The sequence below is a fragment of the Embiotoca jacksoni genome, unplaced genomic scaffold, assembly GCF_022577435.1.
Source record: "Embiotoca jacksoni isolate LCO1_2020_lvr unplaced genomic scaffold, fEmbJac1.0.p SCAF_1, whole genome shotgun sequence".
NCBI lineage: Eukaryota > Metazoa > Chordata > Actinopteri > Embiotocidae > Embiotoca > Embiotoca jacksoni.
Window position 1 is genome coordinate 159,812 of NW_027185229.1, and position 24,013 is coordinate 183,824.

At 41.7% G+C, this 24,013-nt stretch overlaps 1 protein-coding gene across 9 annotated transcripts in view; it reads right to left on the bottom strand.

Moving 5' to 3' along the window:
* Nucleotides 1-1,236: 1,236 nt before the first annotated feature.
* plekha6 (pleckstrin homology domain containing, family A member 6) overlaps nt 1,237-24,013 on the bottom strand; it is a 65,046-nt gene continuing 42,269 nt past the window's right edge. For 5 of the 9 annotated variants that reach the window (XM_069152776.1, XM_069152716.1, XM_069152725.1 and 2 more), the window contains 18 exons: nt 23,265-23,751; nt 22,004-22,090; nt 21,158-21,211; nt 20,145-20,216; nt 19,499-19,579; nt 19,025-19,174; nt 17,655-17,750; nt 17,232-17,343; nt 16,994-17,133; nt 15,369-15,536; nt 12,654-12,729; nt 12,299-12,402; nt 11,968-12,126; nt 11,304-11,450; nt 10,617-10,750; nt 8,486-8,634; nt 7,749-7,856; nt 1,237-6,385 (listed from right to left, as the gene is read on the bottom strand). In XM_069152776.1, the coding sequence (XP_069008877.1) occupies nt 7,759-7,856; nt 8,486-8,634; nt 10,617-10,750; nt 11,304-11,450; nt 11,968-12,126; nt 12,299-12,402; nt 12,654-12,729; nt 15,369-15,536; nt 16,994-17,133; nt 17,232-17,343; nt 17,655-17,750; nt 19,025-19,174; nt 19,499-19,579; nt 20,145-20,216; nt 21,158-21,211; nt 22,004-22,090; nt 23,265-23,751 (2,314 nt within the window). In that variant the 3' untranslated portion in view covers nt 1,237-6,385; nt 7,749-7,758. The remainder of the gene's footprint in view (nt 6,386-7,748; nt 7,857-8,485; nt 8,635-10,616; nt 10,751-11,303; nt 11,451-11,967; nt 12,127-12,298; nt 12,403-12,653; nt 12,730-15,368; nt 15,537-16,993; nt 17,134-17,231; nt 17,344-17,654; nt 17,751-19,024; nt 19,175-19,498; nt 19,580-20,144; nt 20,217-21,157; nt 21,212-22,003; nt 22,091-23,264; nt 23,752-24,013) is intronic. The other 4 variants (XM_069152733.1, XM_069152746.1, XR_011178388.1 and 1 more) reach the window with 3 other exon arrangements.

Genomic DNA, 24,013 nt, shown 5'->3' on the forward strand with positions numbered 1-24,013 from the left:
CGGCTGTGTTTCGCTGTGACTCATATCTGAGCTGTGACCTTTGTGCGTTGATGTTGTCAGTGTGCGAGGTGAACATTAACCAGAGCACTCAGCAATGTCATCAGGCATTCAAAGACATTTTATCCCTAAACTTTTGTTTGGGCTCATGTACACTTACATAGTACTTAATTATTTTCAGTTTGGGACTTACGATTCCTCCACTATATTTCTACAACTAATGGCCCATTTTATTGTGGCTCGTGGAATTACAGTACACATTGAACATGGCTGTTGCAGCTCAAATGTGTCTGTCTTTAATTAAATAGTAAAAACCTGGAAAACCAACTAAATTCACAACCATTAGCTACATTAAATTAAAAAAATATTGCATTAAAGTTCCAACTTTTACTTAACAACATTTATATCAGTACTGAAAATCAACAGTTGGTCCCTCAAAAAGAAAACAGTTGCACAAAGGGAAACGAGGTAGTACACCGAGAAGTTTGAGCAGAAAATGATCTGAAAGCTGCAGAATACCTCTTTTCACTTCCTCCTTGAGTGAGACTTCCTAATTGACACATAAAACTTTACCATCATCACGTGGGAGTAGAATATCAATCCTGTCACTAAGACGATTCAACAGAAGATCAACTTCATGAAGCAGCTGAAGAGACTCCACCTTCAAATGTTGAAGCACCTCTACACATTACTCCCCTCCTCCATCACTTCTGCAGACAAATGCAGACTGCAGTGCATCATTAGCTCTGCTGAGAGGCTGATCGGCTGCAACCTGCAGGACACTGAAGTGAGTGGGAAAAACATGACTGATCGCTCCCTCTCCACAGAGAAACATTTTCAATCCCTCCACTCCATCTATCTTGATCCAAACCTCATGCCACAACAGTTTCTTCTCGACTTCAGCCTCATCAACAACGCGATCCCAGTTTGAATTGTACCTACAATGACTCAGAGACTCTAATCGTTGTAGGTACAATTCAAACTGGGATCGTTGCATATCAACACAGGATTTCTGTATATATTCCTGTACTTTGTCATTTTTTGTAAAATCTGATCTTTGTATTAAACCACCTGCCTTTTGTGTCCATTGTATTTTTTTCCACACGGGCACAGTTACCTGTTTTTTTTCTTCTTCCTGCTTTCATTGTTAAAACAAATTCCTGGTATGTGAAACTTACTTAAACCAAAAATCACAAGATTGAAAGTGGACCTGTGACCAGAAGGGAGTCCACGCAAGAGTCACTTAAAACAAGTGACATTTATTAGAAAAAAAGTTCTACAAACCAAGAATGGAGTGAAATCAGCACAATCAAGCAGTGAGTTAATGTTTGTCCTATGGAGTTGTTCAAAGTGCAAACACCAAATAAGACTGATAACAAAGGAAGGACAGAAACAGACTGAACACTCAGGTCCAGGTGAACAGCGTCAGCTGACCACCCTCTGATGTCAGCCTATTGGGGTGTAAAATCATGGGTTGATCATCATATTTAATTACATGTACTGAATCTATTAATGTACTATTTACACCATCAGTGACGATAATTAAACCGAATGAAATTATTTGAATCTCCCCAATTTTTTAGAATTTCCATCTGAAATCTTTAGCTTTTCTACTTTATATGCCCATCCCACAAAATGTAGAGTTTAGCAGAGGGACATGTAAATCATTATGATCTCAAATTCATTTCCTCATTGAAGCTTTGATGTGAAAGAATCCAGGCTTCTTTGTTTTTGCACTTTATTCATTGAGACATACAGTTTGATATAACAAAGACTGTCAAATCTCCTCCGGGAGCCCATCGAACGGGCTCAACTATTAACCTCAGTAGTCTTTTGGCAGTGAACTTCTTTATCAACAAGTGGATTAAAATAACAGCAGTAAATATATCATCATTCCAGACAGTGAGACATGTTTTATCATACAAAATACTGGCATGACTTCATAAGCATCTACAGAAACACATTATGTGTGTACATTCACTTTATTGCAAAGTTTTCTGAAAGCAAGCACATTATTTGTCTCATTTTAATCATTTGCATAGTTCACGCAGTTTGTCTATTTTGCTCAAAGTAGCAAGAGTTACATGTGATAGCAGATAAACTGAAACTGAAATTAAAAATATTATATACACTGAGCAATGTATATAATGTATATATTCTGTATTTTTCTCCATTCACAAATGCTACATCTAGTATCAAATACTGGACACCGCCTTTTGGCTGTTATTTCTTAACACACCATTTTCCTATTAATTCAAAAATATCTATGTTCTGCTCCGTCAAACAATCTTTGAGAGCATTAACAATAAAACAAATCTTATTTGTGAAAAATGCTAAATGTGAAATTGAGTGTAAAAATTGAACCTGTCATCTTATCCATGCATCTAAAAAAATATGTACCACCTCTTTTGAATGTATTCCCTTTTCAAAAAATAACTTAAAATAGGAAAAAAAATAGAAGTATTTTCTGAAATCCATGTTTTGTTTTTGCGTTGTGAGAGCTGTTCATTTCTTTCTGCATAAAAGTCCATTTTCTGGAACAAACTGTTTCAGAATCTGGTGGACAAACTCTTTACAAACAGGTCACTTAAACACTGAAGTGTGTTGAAAGGGCAAAAAGAGCACAATCAACATACAGCACACAACAAAGGGGAGGGTGGGGTGTGCGCGCGCGCGCGCGTGTGTGTGTGTGTGTGTGTGTGTGTGTGTACGCGTGTGTCTATATGTGTGTGTGTGTGTGTGTGTGTGTGTGTGTGTGTGTGTGTGTGTGTGTGTGTGTGTTCATACAGTCTCATTGTGGGGACATGCCTCTTTTTTGGGTCAAAAAGCAAATCCCCATGATGTACACTGTTAAAGTGAAGAATGACCACTTGGTTTAAGGGTTAGGTAGGTAGAGGTTGGGGGCGGGGGGGTTATGAGACTGAATGTGTGTGGTCACAGAGTTTAAATCTGTAGGAAGCTGCAATAATGGACGTGAACAAAACTTTTTTTTGTCCCGTGAAAACCGTTATTTCAGACCAAGTGTCTATTATTTATGTTATGGAGGATATTTTATATTACGGAGGACTTCCTGAGGTGCAGCGCTGGAAGCGGGCTCGTACTCATCAGTGTGCAGTGACATCACTTTTACATTTTATTCTTTGGTGCAGTCTGACTTTTTCCTGCATATCGGCACTCATCACAAGCTTCACTTTTTTCTGCCCTCTCCATATCAGGTTATCTGGGTGGATCATAATGGCCCTGAATGAACTACTACGTGACAATCACCTTTTCCTGTTTCCACGTGCCTGTTTTTCTCTATAGGCAGCTAGTCTGAGTAACTTTACATGAACCTCACAGTGTTGTCGACCAGGGAACAGAGACAACAGTAACACAGTCACATGATGACACAGCAGATCTTTGAAAGACAAATCCAACCCAACCACAGCAGCAAGCTACCATTAGTACCACAGCTAGCAGCCTGTTGATGTAACGTTAGCATTAGCAGAAAGTGCTGCCGCTGCAATTCAGTTCAACCCCAGAACAAAGTGTTAGTAAGTGAACATCTTCCTCAGGATGAAGAACAGTGTTGTTTGACCGAAAACACTGTGATGTCACCATCAAATATTTAATCACATATCACAACTTAACTGTCAACTATTTCTTCTGACATCCAGAGCTCATTCAAGAAAACGACTGCAGTCACCATTGGTCGGCCAAATGCCTCAACTTCCTGTATCTATTCCAAATTTAAAAGCCCTCGTTTCAAATTAAAAGCCCTCCAGCGTTTCATTGTCCAGCCATATACGAGGTTTTGAACTAGTCTTGTTCCTCACCTGACATGATTGTTCCCTTAATTAAATAAGTTTACTTGACGAACATCAGGAATATTTTTTATTTGGTGTGGTAATTGAGAAGGTAAAACTTTGTGATTTACCGATACCGGCCGGTGCCCCTTAAAATGTCAATAAAGGGAGCACTGGCACTGATTTTTTTTTTTTCCACTTTAAACACTGCTAAGGAATTAAAAAGAACTGTTTTCAGAAAGCATTTTGGATCTGTTTAACGGACCACCAATAAAATCCAATCACAATTTCTTAAAATCCAGCAGATTGCTGTAGCAGCTCTCCAGCAGCCAGATACTCATTCAGTTTAAAAAGTGTTCTATAAGACTAAAGACCGGAAGAGGCTTGTTTTACAATGAATGGTTGTTTTCAGCATTTTAGTGTTAAAACAAAAAGTATGCTAAAAAAAAACTTCATTTTACAATATGAAAATAATACACCTCTTTCAAAATGTATCATTTAAATTTTTGATATTGGTAAATTTGATTCCACATGATAATCTTGGCCCCATCAATTATTGCATTTCCAACAGACTGAAAGTCTTTTGTATGTCATATCAGTCGTGTAAGTACGTTGAGTTCGCTGACGAAATAAGGACATCCCAGGGAAGTTGTTGCCTTCAGCGTATTTGAACAAGCAAACTCTATCTGTAGGCTTTTTGTAGCCTTCGGAGAAAGATGATATGCTCAAAAAAAAAGACACATAAAATTAAATATTTTTTTCATAATTTAAATGAATAAAGAACAGATCAGTCATCATATATGTCCAAGGTGTAACCTGCCATCGCCCAAAGTCAGCTGGGACAGGTGTTCCTGTTTGTTTGTCCAAATAGGTGAAGAAGACAACTGATCATATATGGGATGTACTTTCACATGACTGTATATTACACAGTATGTCCATATATTACAACATATAAAACGCATGTTTCAAGCTTATGGCACTGCACAATTGGATGAAATGTCGTTGGAATATGTTCCATAACAGTATTTTCCAGTATATAATTCCTCACAAGTGACTGCATCATTAGCTAACTGGTCTTCTAAGGTCACTTCTATTTTTTAATTACCACATACAGCATACCATTTATAATGCTTCCCCAACGTACGTCACCTCTACATGTGGACAGTCACTGGGCCAACTTCTACAATGAAATATTTAATCAAATGCAGGAGCACGCAGTTAGTGGTGAGGTGATCATGTCCCTCTATATGAAGGAATTCTTCAATGAATCACATCAATATGCAACCGTGCACGCTCAGTGTCTGTGTGCCAAAACATTGAAAGAATGTGAGGTTCATAAGTCATCAGTGGGCAGTGAAGTGCAGAAGTCAGAGTGGTGGAGGAGTCCCATGTTCCCCACTGGTGGACGGTTAGAGAGATTGGAGAAAGTCTTTGCCAACTTTAACAATACTGTAGATGACATGAGGGATATTATTTCGACTGGTAGAAAAGGTTTACGGTGAAGTCAAAACAACACGGAAGTAGCTCGGTTACTTCCAAGAGCAGCTCAGCTAGTATTAGCTGTTCATTGAATTACTTCTTGAATTTAGATTTTGAGGCCAAGGTTCAGCTTCAGTGACTCAGAGTACCGAGTAGAGCCTGAATTATAGAGTGAGGATGAGCGTTGTGATTCATGTTCCTGACTCTGATGTAGGACAAGGCTTTGTCGTCAAAATACAGGTCATGATTTATGTAATGCTTTTCAGCTTCATCTCTGCCTCACAACAAACTCAGTGCTCCGGCGTGTTGGTGTGAGAGATGTATGATGCATTCAAGCGAAACATGATCCAGGTGACATGGGCACATTCGGCCTAATCCAAGTATGTAAAGCTAACGATTGTGTACGAGTATGATGGGAGTAGGAGATGGTATCACAGTGAGTTCAGGAGGAGGGTTGTCAGAATCTCACAAAGGATGAGAGGCTTCACACTTGTCAGAATATGTTAGCGAGGGTTAATACCCATGGCCCTTCGACCCAATCCTCGCTGGGCCTCACGCCACTGGTGATTTGGTTGGTTGGTGCTCTCATGGAGATACGATGATAACAAACATTCCCTTTCGGATTTTAGTGTCCAGAAGCATTTTCAACGTCGTTGAAATTCACCTGACATCATCCCAAACGCTCTGGATTTATCGTTGTACTTGTTTCCTTCTTCACTCTGGGCCTCTCAGACGCAGTATTCCCTTGTGAGATAGTTCATATCAAACCACATTTCACTGACATTTTAAGCATCTCAGAGTCAGTGTAGTTCATCAGCAAGCTCTACTTTGTAGAATATGTCCTGAGCTAAATTATAAAAGAATATGACACAGCTGGAAGCTGCTAAGAGATGTGGAGCCCTCCTTTGTGCTACAGGGTCAGACATAGTGGGAGCGGGGGATGGGGTGGAGTTTGGGGGAGTGAGCTCACAAGTCTTGTTAGCTTCCCTTTGAGTTTTAAACTTGCTCTTGCCTCCTGGAAACTTCCTATGACAGCTCTGAATGCTGTTGTTGCATCCTTTACGTTTTTGCAGTGAATCCTCAAAAAGATGCTCCATCAAACTTCACAGCAGCCAAAGCTTGAACTGAAAGATGCAGAGAAAGACAGAGAAAGATACGAAGACAACTCGTGACTGAATGCTGTTGACTATCCTGCAAATGAAATCACAAATTTACAAGCCATGCTAGTAATGACTTAGCTTTAACCAGTAAAGTACGACTTTTTGTATTAATACGCAAAAGGTAGATTTTAGCCTATGGTTCACAAAAAAAATATTCATTAGTAAAATTTCTCTATTTAATCATGCAACAAATTGGAGGGAGCACTTGGTCCAAAATGGGTCATCATCCAGTCCCTACCACAATTTCAGAGTTATTTTGTGATTTTTGATTGAAATGCTTGTTTTTTCAGCAGTTTTCTAAAACATTGTGATGCAATTTGCATCATTGTAAGTGATTTTGGGGGTTAATCATTGTGGGAATCTGGGAACAACTCCAAGGAAAAGAAATGTAGGTTTTTTTTGTTCAACTAATACCTAATAAAAACAAAGGTTGATATTTATTCACCTCCTTCTTTTCAGATGTTCTGAACTTACTTACTAACTGGAAGTTAGTTGACTTTTCTCTTTATGATATCGACTATAAATACGACAGCAGCAGGAACGCTGGCGCAGCAATCCCAGTTTGCCTGAATCAACAGACCGTCCAGGTAGTCCAGGGTCCAGATGCCCGAACTCCTGAGATGCCAAACTGCCTCAATGCATTTGGTGAACACTCAAAGGGGATGAATATCTGCACACCCTCTAAGGCCCACGGTGTTTGCAGCTGGCCTTTATTGACAAAGACACCCAAACACTGTCAACATCTGGACCATCAACTCTTTTAAGTCTGCATAGGGACAACATCTTGCTTTGATTGAACATGTGGCAGTGAGGAGTGATGTGAACATGTGTGGGGGTTTAGTGCAACGGTTCATTTAATTGCGGTGTGTTTGACACCGGTTCAAGCTGTCATGTGGGAGGAGAGATTCTGAGTGATGGGGAGGCAGCGAGAACCACATGAGCTTCGTAAGAAAATCAGGAAATTGTATTTCCCATAAACCTTGTCACTTCCTGCTGCATGCACTTTGTTCTGATAATTCAAGGAGAGGTTTATGTAAAAATGAAGGTCCAGTTTGATTGACAAAGCAACTTTTGTTTGGAAAGGCTTTTTGCTTTGCGTTTTCCAGCTCCTGCAAATATTGATTGATTGAGATGGGTTAACTTTGCAATAATTATTGCGATTGCAAGCTTGCTATTTTGAACATAAACATGAGGACTGCCGTTGTAAACCTTTATCTGTCAAACATGTCATATCACAAGAGAAGAACTGGAGAGTGAAGTGAGCACAGGATCAAAACATTGGGGCTGAAGGGGACTGGTGAATGTGGTGTTCTGAACAGAGACTCACCTTGTAAGACTTACACCTTCATGATGTGGGCAGAGTTGGGAAAGTCAGAAGAGGAAGGGTTAGGAACCAGGCTGGTCGGGGAGGTGGGGGGACTGGAGGCGCACTGGGCTGGGATAAGGTGAGGTGGGAGGGGTGGGGGTGAACAGAGGGACAAAATGGAAATCAAAACCAGGAGGTAAAGGGAGAAGTAAGTGGGTGAAGTAGTGTGACTGCTTCCCAGGATCACCATCTATCTTTTAAATAACACGTCCAGATTAGACTTCTCTTCAGTCTTCAGCAATCCTGAACTACGAGTTGAATTGAGACGCAGTGAAAAGTATCCTGAGTCAAGTAAAAGGAGCTTAAGGATCCATTTTCTTTCGTGTTATGGTACTTGAGCTATTATTAAAGAAGAATAGCTGTCGAGCTGTCAGTTGGACTTAAACTGGTAATACAACATGTCAGTTATTTTTTGAGAGTTACCTCCGAAAGAAAATCTTAGAAAACTTTAATTGCAGACCTGATGACGGAGAAAGATAAAAAGTCAGGGGATCGCCAAAAATATTGGAATCCATCCAACCGGTTGACTTAACAGTGTTTACATGCTTCGGGTTTTTATTGAAGGTGTTGGTTCAAACAACACAACGCCCAGCATGACCTTTTAGGTGTGAGGTGGTTGAATCATGACGTAGTGATGAGAGGAGGTACCATGGCGTGTCAGGTGCTCTGTGATGGTGCCATGTAGAGACAGTCCTCACCAGAGAGAAGGCGGCTGCGACGAGAGGCTTCAGCAGCCAGAGCGCAGGAGATCTCAATACGCTTCTCCTGCTCCTGCAGCTGCTGCTGGGAGTTGGCTGAAGCTCCAGCCTCCACCGGGCCGTCCAGGAGAGGAACCACGTTCTGCAAACTGTCAGCGAGAAAAAGATTAAGTAAAAAAAACATTATCAAGAAAAACGGAGGACCATGGTTCGCTCAGATAACGATTGTGTTGTACCTGACAAACATAAAATGTTGTCATCTGCATACAGTATAATTTTGTCTTTTATGTTATTAAAATGGATTTGATGAATAGTTGTGTCTGAATCTATTTTGCAAGCAAGCAGTTTATTTTGTTGAATAAACAGTTTTTAATGAACAAGACAACCCCTCCAGGGTCCTCAGTATACTTTAAAAGTTATAGAACTGTTTTCTGAGTTGGAGATTTATGAACTGCATAAACAATTTGAATCCATTGGCAGTATACCGGTCTGACTTGGTAAAGGTGATGGAGTATACAGTGGGTACGGAAAGTATTCAGACCCCTTTAAATTTTCACTCTTTGTTTCATTGCAGCCATTTGCTAAAATCAAAAAAGTTCATTTTATTTCTCATTAATGTACACTCAGCACCCCATCTTGACAGAAAAAAACAGAAATGTAGAAATTTGTGCAAATTTATTAAAAAAAAAAAAACTGAAATATCATGGTCATAAGTATTCAGACCCTTTGCTGTGACACTCATATTTAACTCACATGCTGTCCATTTCTTCTGATCCTCCTTGAGATGGTTCTACTCCTTCATTGGAGTCCAGCTGCGTTTAATTAAACTGATTGGACTTGATTAGGAAAGGCACACACCTGTCTATATAATACCTTACAGCTCACAGTGCAAGTCAGAGCAAATGAGAATCATGAGGTCGAAGGAACTGTCCAAGGAGCTCAGAGACAGAATTGTGGCAAGGCACAGATCTGGCCATGGTTACAAAATAATTTCTGCAGCACTCAAGGTTCCTAAGAGCACAGTGGCCTCCATAATCCTTAAATGGAAGAAATTTGGGATGATCAGAACTCTTCCTAGACCTGGCCGTCCAGCCAAACTGAGCAATCGTGGGAGAAGAGCCTTGGTGAGAGAGGTAAAGAAGAACCCAAAGATCACTGTGGCTGAGCTCCAGAGATGCAGTAGGGAGATGGGAGAAAGTTCCACAAAGTCAACTATCACTGCAGCCCTCCACCAGTCGGGGCTTTATGGCAGAGTGGCCCGACGGAAGCCTCTCCTCAGTGCAAGACATATGAAAGCCCGCATAGAGTTTGCCAAAAAACACATGAAGGACTCCCAGACTATGAGAAATAAGATTCTCTGGTCTGATGAGACCAAGATTGAACTTGTTGGCGTTAATTGTAAGCGGTATGTGTGGAGAAAACCAGGCACTGCTCATCACCTGCCCAATACAATCCCAACAGTGAAACATGGTGGTGGCAGCATCATGCTATGGGGGTGTTTTTCAGTTGCAGGGACAGGACGACTGGTTGCAATTGAAGGAAAGATGAATGCGGCCAAGTACAGAGATATCCTGGACCTCAGACTGGGCCGAAGGTTCACCTTCCAACAAGACAATGACCCTAAGCACACAGCTAAAATAACAAAGGAGTGGCTTCGGAACAACTCTTATGGTCTTACTTATGGTCTGATTTCATTTTGAATGTGGTGAAACAGATCCTGCAGAAAAGTCAAAATTCTTACAGTCTTCAGTGTATTTAATACACATAGAAAAGCCTGACTGTTACGTTCCTCTCACACAGACCCGCCGAGGCCACCGGCCGCCCACCTCTGAGTCTGATTCTGTTGGAGGCTGCTTCGTACTAAAGGAGACTTTTTCCCTTGACATGTCCCTGATGTTGGAATGGTTTCTCTCTCTAAAGGTTTGAGGTCTTACAGTGTGCAATCCCCTGAGATGACTTGTGTTGAGTTTTGTAGTTCTATTAATAAAGTGTTGCAGTGGGTGATATGTTCCCACAGAAAATAGTTTGGAGATCAGATTTGTTGTAAAAGAAGGCATCCTACTGTATGGGTTCATCATATAAGTAGCATAGAAAACTGACTTATAAATGTAGAAAAAGTTACAAATTTTACTTTGATTTGGCAATAAGAGTCTTAATCCGCTCCAGTTTCTTTTGCTTCTCCTTCTGCTCCTCGGGGCTCAGAGGAGTGTCGTCCTCTACATCCAGGTAGCGCTCCGGGATCACAACCTTGTCAGGAGCCACCAGCTAGAACAAAAAGGATGCAGCTAAATATATGGACACACTGATACACCAAATAATATGCTTGTCATAGTAACTAAACAGCGAGCCAGGAAGACTTTATCAGGATATTTCTGATGTACGTGTTTGTCCTCTTAAAAAGAGAAAAGATTTTAGTTATTTTCATATGATCTTGTTTCATTTTTTAGTCATACATTTCTTTGTATAGTGATGGATATACAACAAACTCACAACAAACCGTCAAATTCTCAACAAACTCACAACAAACTACCAACAAACACTCAACAAACTCACAACAAATTCTCAACAAACTGTCAACAAACTCACAACAAACTCAACAAACTGTCAACAAACTGTCAACAAACTCACAACAAAGTCTCAACAAACTCACAACAAACTCAAAACAAACTCACAACAAACTGTCAACAAACTCACAACAAGCTCAACAAACTCACAACAAACTCAACAAACTGTCAACAAACTCAAAACGTGGGGAAAAAAAATCATGGTCGAGTACGAATTGAAAGAGTGAAGTGATGCGTTGGCGGTCTGATCTCACCTCTCTGCTGATGTCATAGATTTCAGGTTCCACCTGTAATCGTCTCAGACGGGCGATCTCATCCCGTGGGGACTCCAGACCCGGACCTCGGACCGCCGCCTCCAAGTCTTTAATGTCAATCTCATGAGCTGTGAGCCGCCTTCGGACCTGTGTGTACACGCACGCACGCACGCACACACACACGCACGCACACACGCACACACGTACGCACGCACGCACGCACGCACACACACACACGCACACACGCACACACTGTTCAGTCTCTCACAGGTTTCCCAGATTCAAACGTGGACAGTTTCGCATGTTGGACTACACCTCCCATCTCCCACCTGAATGTACTGAAATTACAAATATAAAGTGTGTAATGTTGATGGACAGAAATAAAGGTCTGAAATGATGAGAACTGTTACTGCGGCTGAAGTTCTTATAATATTTAACCATTGAAATGATACATACACATGCCTCCATGTTTAACGAGCAGTAGTTGCACCTTTCAGCTCTGACTGATCGGACCATCACACACAAAAAAAAAAAAAAAAAAAAAAAAAAAAAAATTCCCCTCGGGGATTAATAAAGTAAATACCTACCTACCTTCTCTTCACCTGTGATCTGACAGATGTGTTAACACATTGGACTCTACTGACTGTAAAATGTCTGATCATACCACTTTGTAGCTGGCTGGAGACTGGCCACCTGACAGGTTTAGACTTCGCCTCTTGTCCCGGACAGAGCTGCTCTGATTGCGACGGATTCGCTCGTTCTGCTCCTCTACGCTCATCTTGGACTTCATCTCTGCAGGAAACACGGCACTCTTCGGACGCTCCTGTGACAACATGGAGCAGGAAACATGATGTCTTGATGACTTGGTGCTGCCTTCGACTTCTTTTTCACTATATATGCTTTTATTTTGCACGTCATTAACTCTATCTTCTCTCCCGATGTTCTTTCTCCTCTCTGGACATTATTTGGTAATATTCTGAAGTGGGTCGACATACCCTTGAGATCCCGTTAGACACTCTGGCATGATGCCGTAAAACTCCAGCAGAGCTCCGGTACGATTCATCAATGGGAGACTTGGTTCGAGGAGGAACAATGCCAACTGGCAAAAGACAAGAGAAATGAGTTCAGAAGTACTGGACAGAAGAGACGATAACACGATGAGTCATGTCCTGCAAGTCTCACCTGATTTATTGATACAATCACACATCAAAGGACAGAATTTTAAATTGGATCTCGTTTTTTTTCCATCTGTACTTTACAAATGTCAGTATTTTAAGTGTCATCAGTAAATCCCATAACCCCATTGGGTTTATGTACTGGTCCAGTCGGTTTATGAACATTAGAATGTACCTTTATTGGTGGTAGACTGTCGGTCCTGAACTTGGTCCTGCACTTCACTCATATTGTTCTGTTCTCCAAACTTGGGCTGCAATACACAGATATTATTTTTCAGGTCATTAACAAGGAATCTGAAGGAGGTGAAAAGTTCCATCCAAAACTGCTAGTCACGTAGAGTGCATCAGATCATGCCCTTCCGTAAAGTGTACTTTACTATGTAAAGTGTACTTTAATATGCAAAGTGTACTTTATGTAACGTGTACTTTAATATGCAAAGTGTACTTTAATATGCAAAGTGCCGTGTGATTAATTATGTTTGGCACGATAAACTGCCAATGTAATTGATCCAACTCAGTTCAGGTTTTTGTGTACAGTGATGGGTTAAAACGTGTACCCTGATCACACGGACAACATGCTCCTTTAGTAGCTGCGATCATTTGTTTCTCTAACTGAGCTTTTGTGAGGAGTTCAACTTGGATAAACCTTCACTGTCCCTTTGGCCCTCTGAAAACTATCTTCACGAGGACAACTTTTGAGGAAGTCCAAAAATGGACGTATTTCTGTGAGAGCCTGAAGTCGTCTTGAAAACCGATGCAACAAGGTTTGTAGTCATTTGTGAAACAGGAGTGAATAGAACAACGATACCCTTGAATTAGGGAAGGTGGAAGTGGTCAGTTCAAATCTTTGTGTACCACCTCTGACTGTTTCATTCATGTATGAAGCAGTATGGCGGCACATCACGACTACCAAGAAGGACTACCAGGACTCATATCAAGTACTCAGTGCTGCTCATCCTCAGCAAGAGAGGCCCTTCGTATTGAAGCAGCTGCAGTGCAGTCTGAACTGAAACGCTCTGTAGCTGACGTGAGATCAGTATTTTATATATACAGTGGGTACAGAAAGTATTCAGACCCCTTTACATTTTTCACTCTTTGTTTCATTGCAGCCATTTGCTAAAATCAAAAAAGTTCATTTTATTTCTCATTAATGTACACTCAGCACCCCATCTTGACAGAAAAAAACTGAAATGTAGAAATTTGTGCAAATTTATTAAAAAAGAAAAACTGAAATATCACATGGTCATAAGTATTCAGACCCTTTGCTCAGTATTGAGTAGAAGCACCCTTTTGAGCTAGTACAGCCATGAGTCTTCTTGGGAATGATGCAACAAGCTTTTCACACCTGGATTTGGGGATCCTCTGCCATTCTTCCTTGCAGATCCTCTCCAGTTCCGTCAGGTTGGATGGTGAACGTTGGTGGACAGCCATTTTCAGGTCTCTCCAGAGATGCTCAATTGGGTTTAGGTCAGGGCTCTGGCTGGGCCAGTCAAGAATGGTCACAGAGTTGTTCCGAAGCCACTCCTTTGTTATTTTAGCTGTGTGCTTCGGGTCATTGTCTTGTTGGAAGGTGAACCTTCGGCCCAGTCTGAGGTCCAGAGCACTCTGGAAGAGGTTTTCTTCCAGGATATCTCTGTACTTGGCCGCATTCATCTTTCCTTCAATTGCAACCAGTCGTCCTGTCCCTGCAGCTGAAAAACACCCCCATAGCATGATGCTGCCACCACCATGTTTCACTGTTGGGATTGTATTGGGCAGGTGATGAGCAGTGCCTGGTTTTCTCCACACATACCGCTTAGAATAAACGCCAAAAAGTTCAATCTTGGTCTCATCAGACCAGAGAATCTTATTTCTCATAGTCTGGGAGTCCTTCATGTGTTTTTTGGCAAACTCTATGCGGGCTTTCATATGTCTTGCACTGAGGAGAGGCTTCCGTCGGGCCACTCTGCCATAAAGCCCCGACTGGTGGAGGGCTGCAGTGATAGTTGACTTTGTGGAACTTTCTCCCATCTCCCTACTGCATCTCTGGAGCTCAGCCACAGTGATCTTTGGGTTCTTCTTTACCTCTCTCACCAAGGCTCTTCTCCCACGATTGCTCAGTTTGGCTGGACGGCCAGTTCTGGTCATCCCAAACTTCTTCCATTTAAGGATTATGGAGGCCACTGTGCTCTTAGGAACCTTGAGTGCTGCAGAAATTATTTTGTAACCATGGCCAGATCTGTGCCTTGCCACAATTCTGTCTCTGAGCTCCTTGGACAGTTCCTTCGACCTCATGATTCTCATTTGCTCTGACTTGCACTGTGAGCTGTAAGGTATTATATAGACAGGTGTGTGCCTTTCCTAATCAAGTCCAATCAGTTTAATTAAACACAGCTGGACTCCAATGAAGGAGTCGAACCATCTCAAGGAGGATCAGAAGAAATGGATGAGTTAAATATGAGTGTCACAGCAAAGGGTCTGAATACTTATGACCATGATATTTCAGTTTTTCTTTTTTAATAAATTTGCACAAATTTCTACATTTCTGTTTTTTTCTGTCAAGATGGGGTGCTGAGTGTACATTAATGAGAAATAAAATGAACTTTTTTGATTTTAGCAAATGGCTGCAATGAAACAAAGAGTGAAAAATTTAAAGGGGTCTGAATACTTTCCGTACCCACTGTATATAAATATATATATATATATATTAAAGTTAAAACTGATTATGCCTGTGTCTCCATATTAGACAGAGGCAATGAGTGCATTTGATCAAATGAAGCTTTGAATGAGGACAAATGTGTAATTTGTAGAGATGAGAGGTCTTTGATGGCGTACAAGACTCCACATTATGTTTTCAAAAGATGACAGTGGACAACAGTTAGGACAGGGTGAAGGGTAAGCACCTAAATACCTTTCTGATGTGACAATCTTCACCATCAAGGTAACCATCACCGATTCCCAAGCTACGTAGCCAGGCGGTGCTGTCAAAAGGCAGGGGGGGGACGGAGGGAGGAAAGGTAAGGGAGGGCTCCAACGGGTAATAGGACTTGGGGAGGGGAGGCCTTGGGGGAACACTTTCCTAGATCACCATAAGGGCAGGAGGGAGTGAGGAAGGAGAGGAGGGACAGGAAGAAGAGAGAGTTCTGCACATCAGGAGAAGAGACAATAAGCCAACGAAAGCAGAGCAGAAAGGACTCATGGTACTGATCATGTGACACGGCTCTTCATCCATGTGGAGGAGTTAGGCATGAAAACCCATGAGGGTCATGAAGTGCTGACCCTGGCAGATTCTGGGAGTTCTCATGTCCACAGTCCATAAAGACTGTCTGATAACACGTCACTGTGAGAGTCATTACAATAGTATTATGTAATATAAAATATATAATATAAAACTTGTCATTGGCCTTACTGTGCTGCAGCTTTGAGGTCGGTACTAAAGCCAATAGATTTCTTAGCCATTAGCAGCACTAACCTACCAGGTACACAAGTATCTGTCTGAAACAGATTTAATATCTTTAGCAATCACCAAATAAAATGTTTAAAATATTTTCATACAAATATGGCCAAAGAACAGATGAAGTGTAAAATCACCAGTCAGCTATAAAGTGTCGTAAATCATTTTCTTTAGAGATGTGTCTGCATGAACACTTTGCCTGAATGATCCGACTGTTTTATGATGCAGATCACTGGATTCATGCCGAGTTCCCCCTGATCGTTGGGGTAAGTCAGCAGTCGACCACCTGCCCCAGCATGGTAGAAAGGTTGAGGAGCTAGCTGGGGATGGTGTTGGCTTTCAGGGCTAGCACCTCTAAAACAAGGGCTTGATTGTGAGTAAAGATCTGAGCTGTAGCAAAAGGACAAAACTTCAGTCTGACTGGAGTCCTGCAGACGCAGGATCTGTGACTCAGGCACAGAAACGTGTCTGTTGCAGGACACATTTGTGAGGCCAGCGTGGCACCCTGCTGAGAAGTGGGTTGGATGGGAGTCTGGATAGACGTCTTTTCTGAGGCCAATCCGGACTTCTTTGTTGCAATCATTTGAAGTTAACCAATTAACTTCCTGAATGTCAGAGTGGGTTTGGACTGAGTCAGAATGTTGACTGTTGAATGTTGAGTCCCAGCATTGTACATTGAGGGAAGTGATGTGTTCTTCTGCTCTGGCTCTGTTCAGATCTAGATGTGGTTCAAACTCTGAGTTGCTTCTGATATTTTGGTCCATTTCCTCTAATACAGGGTCTAATGTCCTTAAAGACTCCCTGATGTTCTGGAAAGTGAGGGTGGACTTGGGAAATATGTATTCATGGGTTTCACAACCATAGAAATTGATATGTTCTGCATGCAGGGGCACATCAGCTTCTCTATAACTTTTAGGTCTACAGCTATGCTTCGGCTCAGTTTGGAAATTAGGCAGCAGGCAGGACATGGGACGAGGTTTGGATCTTCTACGCACTTCAGGGATGTTTCTAGATTCTGAGCGTAGGCCTGTGCCGGGTGTTGGATTAGGGAGGGTCCCCCGCTGGGTGTGTCCGGTGCTTACCTCCGGGCCCAGCTGTTTGGTGGGGGAGGTCTGGCAGACGGGCAGTGGGGAGAAGGGGCTGAGCGGGCTGGTTAGGCTTACTGAGCTCAGGGGACTGGCTGGACTATTGGTGCTAAAGGAGCCCGATGCACCGCTGGCCACTGTGCATGAAAAAGAGAGAGAGGGAGGGTGGCAGGGACTCATTACAATATACATGATGGAGACAATAAACGTGATTATTTTCCAATTCAAGTGTTACCTCTGTGCTTGGCTGTGTCAGTGCCTCTGGATGAGTTGTTCTTGTGTAGTCCCTCTAATACATCCTGAACTCTCCAAAACTCTTTCTGGATGTGTCTACGAACTAGTTCACTCTGCAAAAAGACAAGAAAAGGTCAACTACTGTCTGTTAGCAGAAAAGATTCCCTGTAAACGTTAGGTAGATGGAATATTTACAGTTATGTTCAAAAGTAATGGCATGAATTTATTGACTTTTTTGGAATACTTGAACAAACAGCCTTTAACCTGCATCACATCCTCAAGACCTCAGTATTTTATTCATGAAATTTTGAACACAAAAAAGAAAGAACCATGTCTTAATCATTGTTTCATGAAAGACTTTTCATATGAAAATAAATAACTTTACAGTTTGCCTTTCAGGACAAACAGGGCTGATGGCATTTACCTGAACTCCTGCATTAAGCTGCTCCCATAAATCTCCATGGATGGCGTTGGCCTCATCCTCTAATGCTTCAAACTCCATTCGAGTGGTGGTTAAAGCCTAAGAGAGGTAGAAATAAATACTCAATGAATATGTCCAACCTTCGCTTTACATACATCATTCCTGTTTGCAGGTGTGTAAATGTATAGTTGTATGTACCTTGGTTTTGATGTCATAGTTCAACAAACAAAATAATGCATACATTAACATATAACCCTGTTTCTAAAAAGTTGAGACGCTGGGTAAAATGTAAATAAAAACAAAATGCAATGATTTGCAAATCACATAAACCCATATTTAATGGAAAACAGACCAAAGACAACATATCAAATGTTGAAATGGAGAAATTTCATTGTTTTATGAAAAATATCTGCTCATTTTGAATTTGATGCCAGCAACATGTCTCAAAGAAGTTGGGACAGGATCAACAAAAGACTGGAAAAGTTGTGTAAAGATAAAAAAAAAAAAAAAAAAAAAAAAAAAAAAAAAAAAAACACCTGGTGGAATATCTGACAATTAATCAGGTTACCATGGCAACAGATCAGTAACATGATTGGGTATAAAAAGATGATTTCAGAGAGGCAGAGTCTCAGCAGTGAAGATGGGGAGAGGTTCACCACTCTGTGAAAGACTGTGTTGGAAAATAGTTCAACAATCTAAGAATAATGTTCCTCAACGTAAAACTACAAAGAATTAGTGGATTTCATCGTCTACGGTTCATAATATCATTAAAAGATTCAGAGAATCTGGAAAAATCTCTGAAAACCAGGGACAAGGCTGGAAACCAATATTGGATGGTGGTGATCTTCGGGCCCTCAGGCAGCACTGCATTAAAAACACACTATTCTGGAGTGGAAATCACTGCATGGGCTCAGGAACACGTGAAAACCATCGTCTGTGAACACAGTTCATCGCTGCGTCCACAAATGCAGGTTAAAACTCTCCAAAGAAGAAACCAGATAGAAACATGATCCAGAAACACCGCTGCCTTCTCTGGACCCGAGTTAATTTAAGATGGACTGAGGTGAAGTGGAAAACTGTCCTGAGGTCTGATGGATCACAATCTGAGATTCTGTTTGGAAATCATGGACGCTGCATCCTCCAGGTTAAAGAGGAGAGGGACCATCCAGCTTGTTATCAGCTCAGTTCTAAAGCCAGCATCTGTGATGGTACAGGGATGCATTAGTGCACATGGCAGGGGTAGCTTGAACATCTGGAAGGAAGCATTAATGCTCTGTGTGTGTGTGTGTGTGTGTGTGTGTGTGTGTGTGTGTGTGTGTGTGTGTGTGTGTGTGTCACAGATAAGATTCTCGACAGTTTGTTCAGTATCTTACGCTGGAGGCGTGTGAGAGCTCTCCTCGAATGTTAATCAGCTGGTTCTGCTGAGTTTCCTTCTTGAACTGCAGCTTCTCCAGGATTAAAGGCTGCTTGTGGTAGAGCTCCATTTCTTGATGAGTTGCCATCAGGGATTCCTCCAGGTTGTCCTGGGAAAAGCAAACATGGCATCAGGTACAGATTCTCAACTCATCACTTTGTATTCAGGTTTACTATACTTGAATGTAAAAAGGTCCCATGCACAAAGTACAGCCTTGAAACAACAATTGAAAACAATCCTGTTGGATCGCATTGCATTTAATATTCATTTTAATTTTCTTACATATGGTAAGACAAGATAACCTTTACAGGTTTCCTCCACTGTAACAAACCATCACTGTTGTGCTCAGAAGTTTTAAGAATACAGATGACTTGACTTAATAACACAAAACTTTTTCTGAAACACACGGTATAATATAATGAGGAATATGTACCTTGTCCATTCTCAGTCTGTGGACGACAGCCTCGTGGTCTTTCAAGATTCGGTTCTGCTCACATAGTCGACCCAAGAGTTTCTGAGAGACAAAAGGCAATGCGTGGTTACCTGGTGTATTTGTAAAAAAAAAAAAAAAAAAAAAAAAAAAAAACAGGGAGGAAACATGAACCAAAGAAAGAGAGCACACCAAAGTATGTGTGCGAGTCCATGTTTACAGTGGAGGACTCTCATTATCTGACACCAGAATGTTAACCCACATGGGGGGCAGTCAGTGGTGTTGATCAAGCATCTGCATAAAACATAAGGACCGCGTGGCACCGCGTGGCCTTTAGACATCATTGTGTACTGCAAAGTTAAGATTAAGGGCCGAGACTGCAGATCAAAACATGCAGACAGAGGTGTCCACATTCTTTTGGCTCATTTAAGTGAAACCAGATTGGGTCCAAACTGAACATATGACGGGACCGTATATGAAACACTGGAAGGCTTTTAATTTGACACAATAGCTTTTAATGTGAAAAGGATACAGGACGCAATGGCATTGAGCTGAATAATGGTGTAACTTTATCACTCACTCAGTGACAGACAAGCATGTTTAAAAGGCTCCACTGTTACAGTGTGGCTCATGTAGGTGTGAATCTTACACTGGTTTCAATCTCATTGAGCTTCAGCGTGGGATGTAATTCTCTGCTGTAGACATCGTGGAAGGGAGGCACCTGTGGAAATGGAGATGGAAAAAAATCATCTAAACGATCAACACCGAACACTAACTGAGCACAATTTCAGTATCTATATTTAGTTCTTCATTGGGAGGAAAGTAAAGCTTCATCTAATCAAAAAGTCCTGAAGATGAACATTTGTAAGAAAAGAAGTATTAGTGTGAAGTTTCTACTGAAGTGTAGTCGCTAATCTGAACAACATGGAGCCTTCAGCCTAAAAAAAACTCCATGTTGGCAGACGGACACATCTGCATGGTGCCTCATCTCTAAATGTCACAGAAGCCCTTTGGTTCACGACTCACAAAAAAGAACAAAATAGACATGTCATAATAGATGTCGGGAGTTTGGCTAAAAAAAAATCAAAAAGAAGTGGAAGTTGTACTCATGAGCCTGTCATCGTAATCTGAACACAGTTGTTACATCCACATCTTTAAAATGTCTAAAACCGGACTGACTGATGGAGGAAACAGGAGGATTTATGACTTTATGTCATTTGACTGATGCCTGAAACAATCACGACTACAGTAACAGTATGAATGGAAAAATGATGATGCACACTTTTATGGATGTGACACATTAAAGGAACAAGGTGTATGATTTTTTTTTTAATGATCCCTGTCGATGTGTTACAGAGAAGTCTCCTTTTTGCTGTTGAGGATGAGCTCTTCACCAATTAGGTGGCTTCCCTCGAGCACCTGGAGACTGAGCTCAGATCACAGAGACTTCACAACAAGCCTGTGCCACAGGACGGTTGGAACAATGCTACAACTGTGTAAGGAGAAGCTCGTCATACTTTTTAAATCGAATTTACAGACAAGCATCCCATAAGAAGAAGGTTCGAAAGAGACTGTAATAACGTAATACGGGGACTGACGACACCACCACTGACCGGGAAACAGTGTGTGATGGCAAACACTACCTTATGTGTGTCCTCCTACCTGTTGGTCTAGGTATTCCAGGTTGCGCTGGAGCTGAAGGTCTAATATGTCCTCCTGAGCCAAGCAGCATCGGTGACAAGCATGGAAATCACACAGACACATACTGAACAGACAGAAGACTTTCAGATAAGACAGCAGCAAAGCAAAGGCCCACGAGCAACCCGCCAATCACTCAGGCGGTCCACAGCTACTTGCATGTTCTGGGGCTCTGCGTTTTCTTCAGGTACTTTCTTTTCACTAATATACACTTCCTGTCTCATGTGATGTCATCATGATGTCACACAGCGCTACAGCCATCTTCTCAGAAGGGTCCTCGGTGCATTTAACTTGAATAAAGTGGCTCCTCTTATCGGGGATAAGAGGATGGACAAGTTTTATTTTCTGTCCTCAGTGTTTCTGTCATTTTGAAGAAACACAGTTGCTCATGAAAAACAGCATTTTAACTGTCAAGTGTGTCATAATCATCTGTCAAATGTGTTCCTCAAGGGAGCAATAAAAACACCCACAAATACACTGATTACATTATTATATTGCTATTTTTACTGTTACTGAGTTTGTTGTCACAAAGTTGGCCACACGTACTCGTGGCCTCGGCACACCTGTGTTTGGCCTGTGTCTTACATGTCAACCCACACACATACAGCCACTCACATATGCACACAATAGTGGTCCCAGAGGTGTGTTAGTGACAGGAGAGCAGAAAGCAGTAGAAGACAGAAAAGGCCAAGACAGTGTGATATGTTCAGGATGAGGACGAATGGAGGAAAGGGGAAAGAGTACCACAACTACTGGAGACTGAGCTTAAAACCACAGGACTGCATATGACAGCACATTAGCAGGACATACCATTTTACTGTGGATAGAAGGGGATACGGGATAGTTGTGGTGGTATAATCCTTGGCTTAAGGACCTCCTATCACCAGGGTAGTCATACTGAAGGGAAAGGAAAGGTGATAAGGAAAGAAGGAAGGGACAAATGGAGGCAAGAATGAAAGTTGTGAGAGTAGAGCCAGACGAACATGCTTTCAGGACATTGAGACAATCTCTCGTTCTTTCATTCCTGTTGACGTTTCACAGATGGTTTGTACAACTAGAGGCTATTCACAGGCTTTCCAATTAAATTATATTCTAGAAGTGAGGTTGAAAAAATGACATGGAATTTGTTTTTAGATTTTTAGTGTTTTAGGAGAACGATGCTATTTCTTAACCGGGACTCTATTTGCTCATCATTTGGAGACAATCTATTTTTAAAAAGTTGCTCAAGTATTGAGTGAGTGTTTCAGCTGGCAGCCATCAAACAAACTGCAACATCATGCTGTGGGGCAAATAGGGCCCATCAATGTAGGTCCACTAACAGAGAATGTTTCCACTGACAGACTCTGATTCAGATTGTTAATAGAATTTTCTGACAACGTTAGCTCGTTATTTTGTTGACGTGCATCAGTCTGCATGAAAGTATTACAGGGCAGTCAAAGAGCCAGTAGTATTGACTAAATACATTACGGCCACTCTGCAGCAGGTCTCTGCACTTTTTTAAAACTCTTTTACACTTTGTGTAACACAACAGACTGCTCTCTCCAACTTTCATTCAAGTTTCGTCTTTCCTGCAACAGCTCACCAATTCAGAGCTAGACTTCAGCTCCTGGTTGGAGATTTTTTCCATAAATTTGTCTGAAAATTATTTTAGGAATCGGAGTCTGTCGGGGCAAAAACAATTACATTTAGTGGCAGTTGAGTGGAAGGCACAGTTGCCCCAAAGTATTACATTGGAGTCTGTTTTGCTGCCGCCGGCTGAAGTCCTCTTGCTCACGACTGGACCAATTTTATAAAAAGCATTGTGCCCATTAGTCAATCGAACCCGACATGATGTGAGTCCAGGCTGCCTTTAATGCTAATCCTCAGTGATACATTTTATTTAATTTCCTAATATCATAACTTTTGTTCAGATTATAAGGAGACAGACTGGACAAAATGTAGATTTTAGGATAGAAAATTGTTGGTTGTGGTCGATTGTTATAACCAAGACCTTGTGGCAGCAGTTAGCTTTATATACAACTATAAACACACACACACACACACACACACACACACACACACACAGTTTTACCTTCGGAGAGCTGAGGGATCTTCTCAGGCTGTAGACAGATGGATCAGCATAGATAACATCCTCCCTCATCCTCCCTGCAAACCGGTCGAAGCGGGTGGATGGGGATCGAGCCGGCGAGGCAAAGCTGTGTGGCACCGGTGAGTAGGGCCCCCCTGATGATGAGGATGGTGACCTCGGCACAGACCTGGAGCGAGGCTGGATGGACAAGCGTCTCATGGATGTCTCCATCCCACCATAATATTGCGGCCCCCACGGGTCTCGAGACATCTGTGATCCATACAGCTGATGGGGTCCATCTCTCAGGGAACGCCGCTTCTCCTCCACAATCCAGCGTCGGTCGTACCCCCCCACAGCAGACAGAGAGCAAACACTGTCCGGTCGGACCCCTGGTGGGTACAGAGGGTACTCGTCCACGTACTGGGGGCCACCAGAGTAGCCATAAAAGTCAGCCGAGACCCCGCGGTTCACTGGGTAGTAATGAGATGGGCTGGGAGGACAGGAAAAGTAGGAAATTATCAAATTATCAAATATCCTGTAAGACATGAAAATAAGACAGAAAGACACCCTCATCTTGTGGAGCCTCTGAATTGTGTTAAATGATGACAAGAGGCTTTGATATAGACTGACATCACACTGCATTATAACACAAGACTCATGATACCTCAACAAGTAATAACTTTATTCATTTTGATTAAATTTTTAATGAAGAAATGTTATACTCGGGTATGTGCTTTAACGTGATCAGCGCC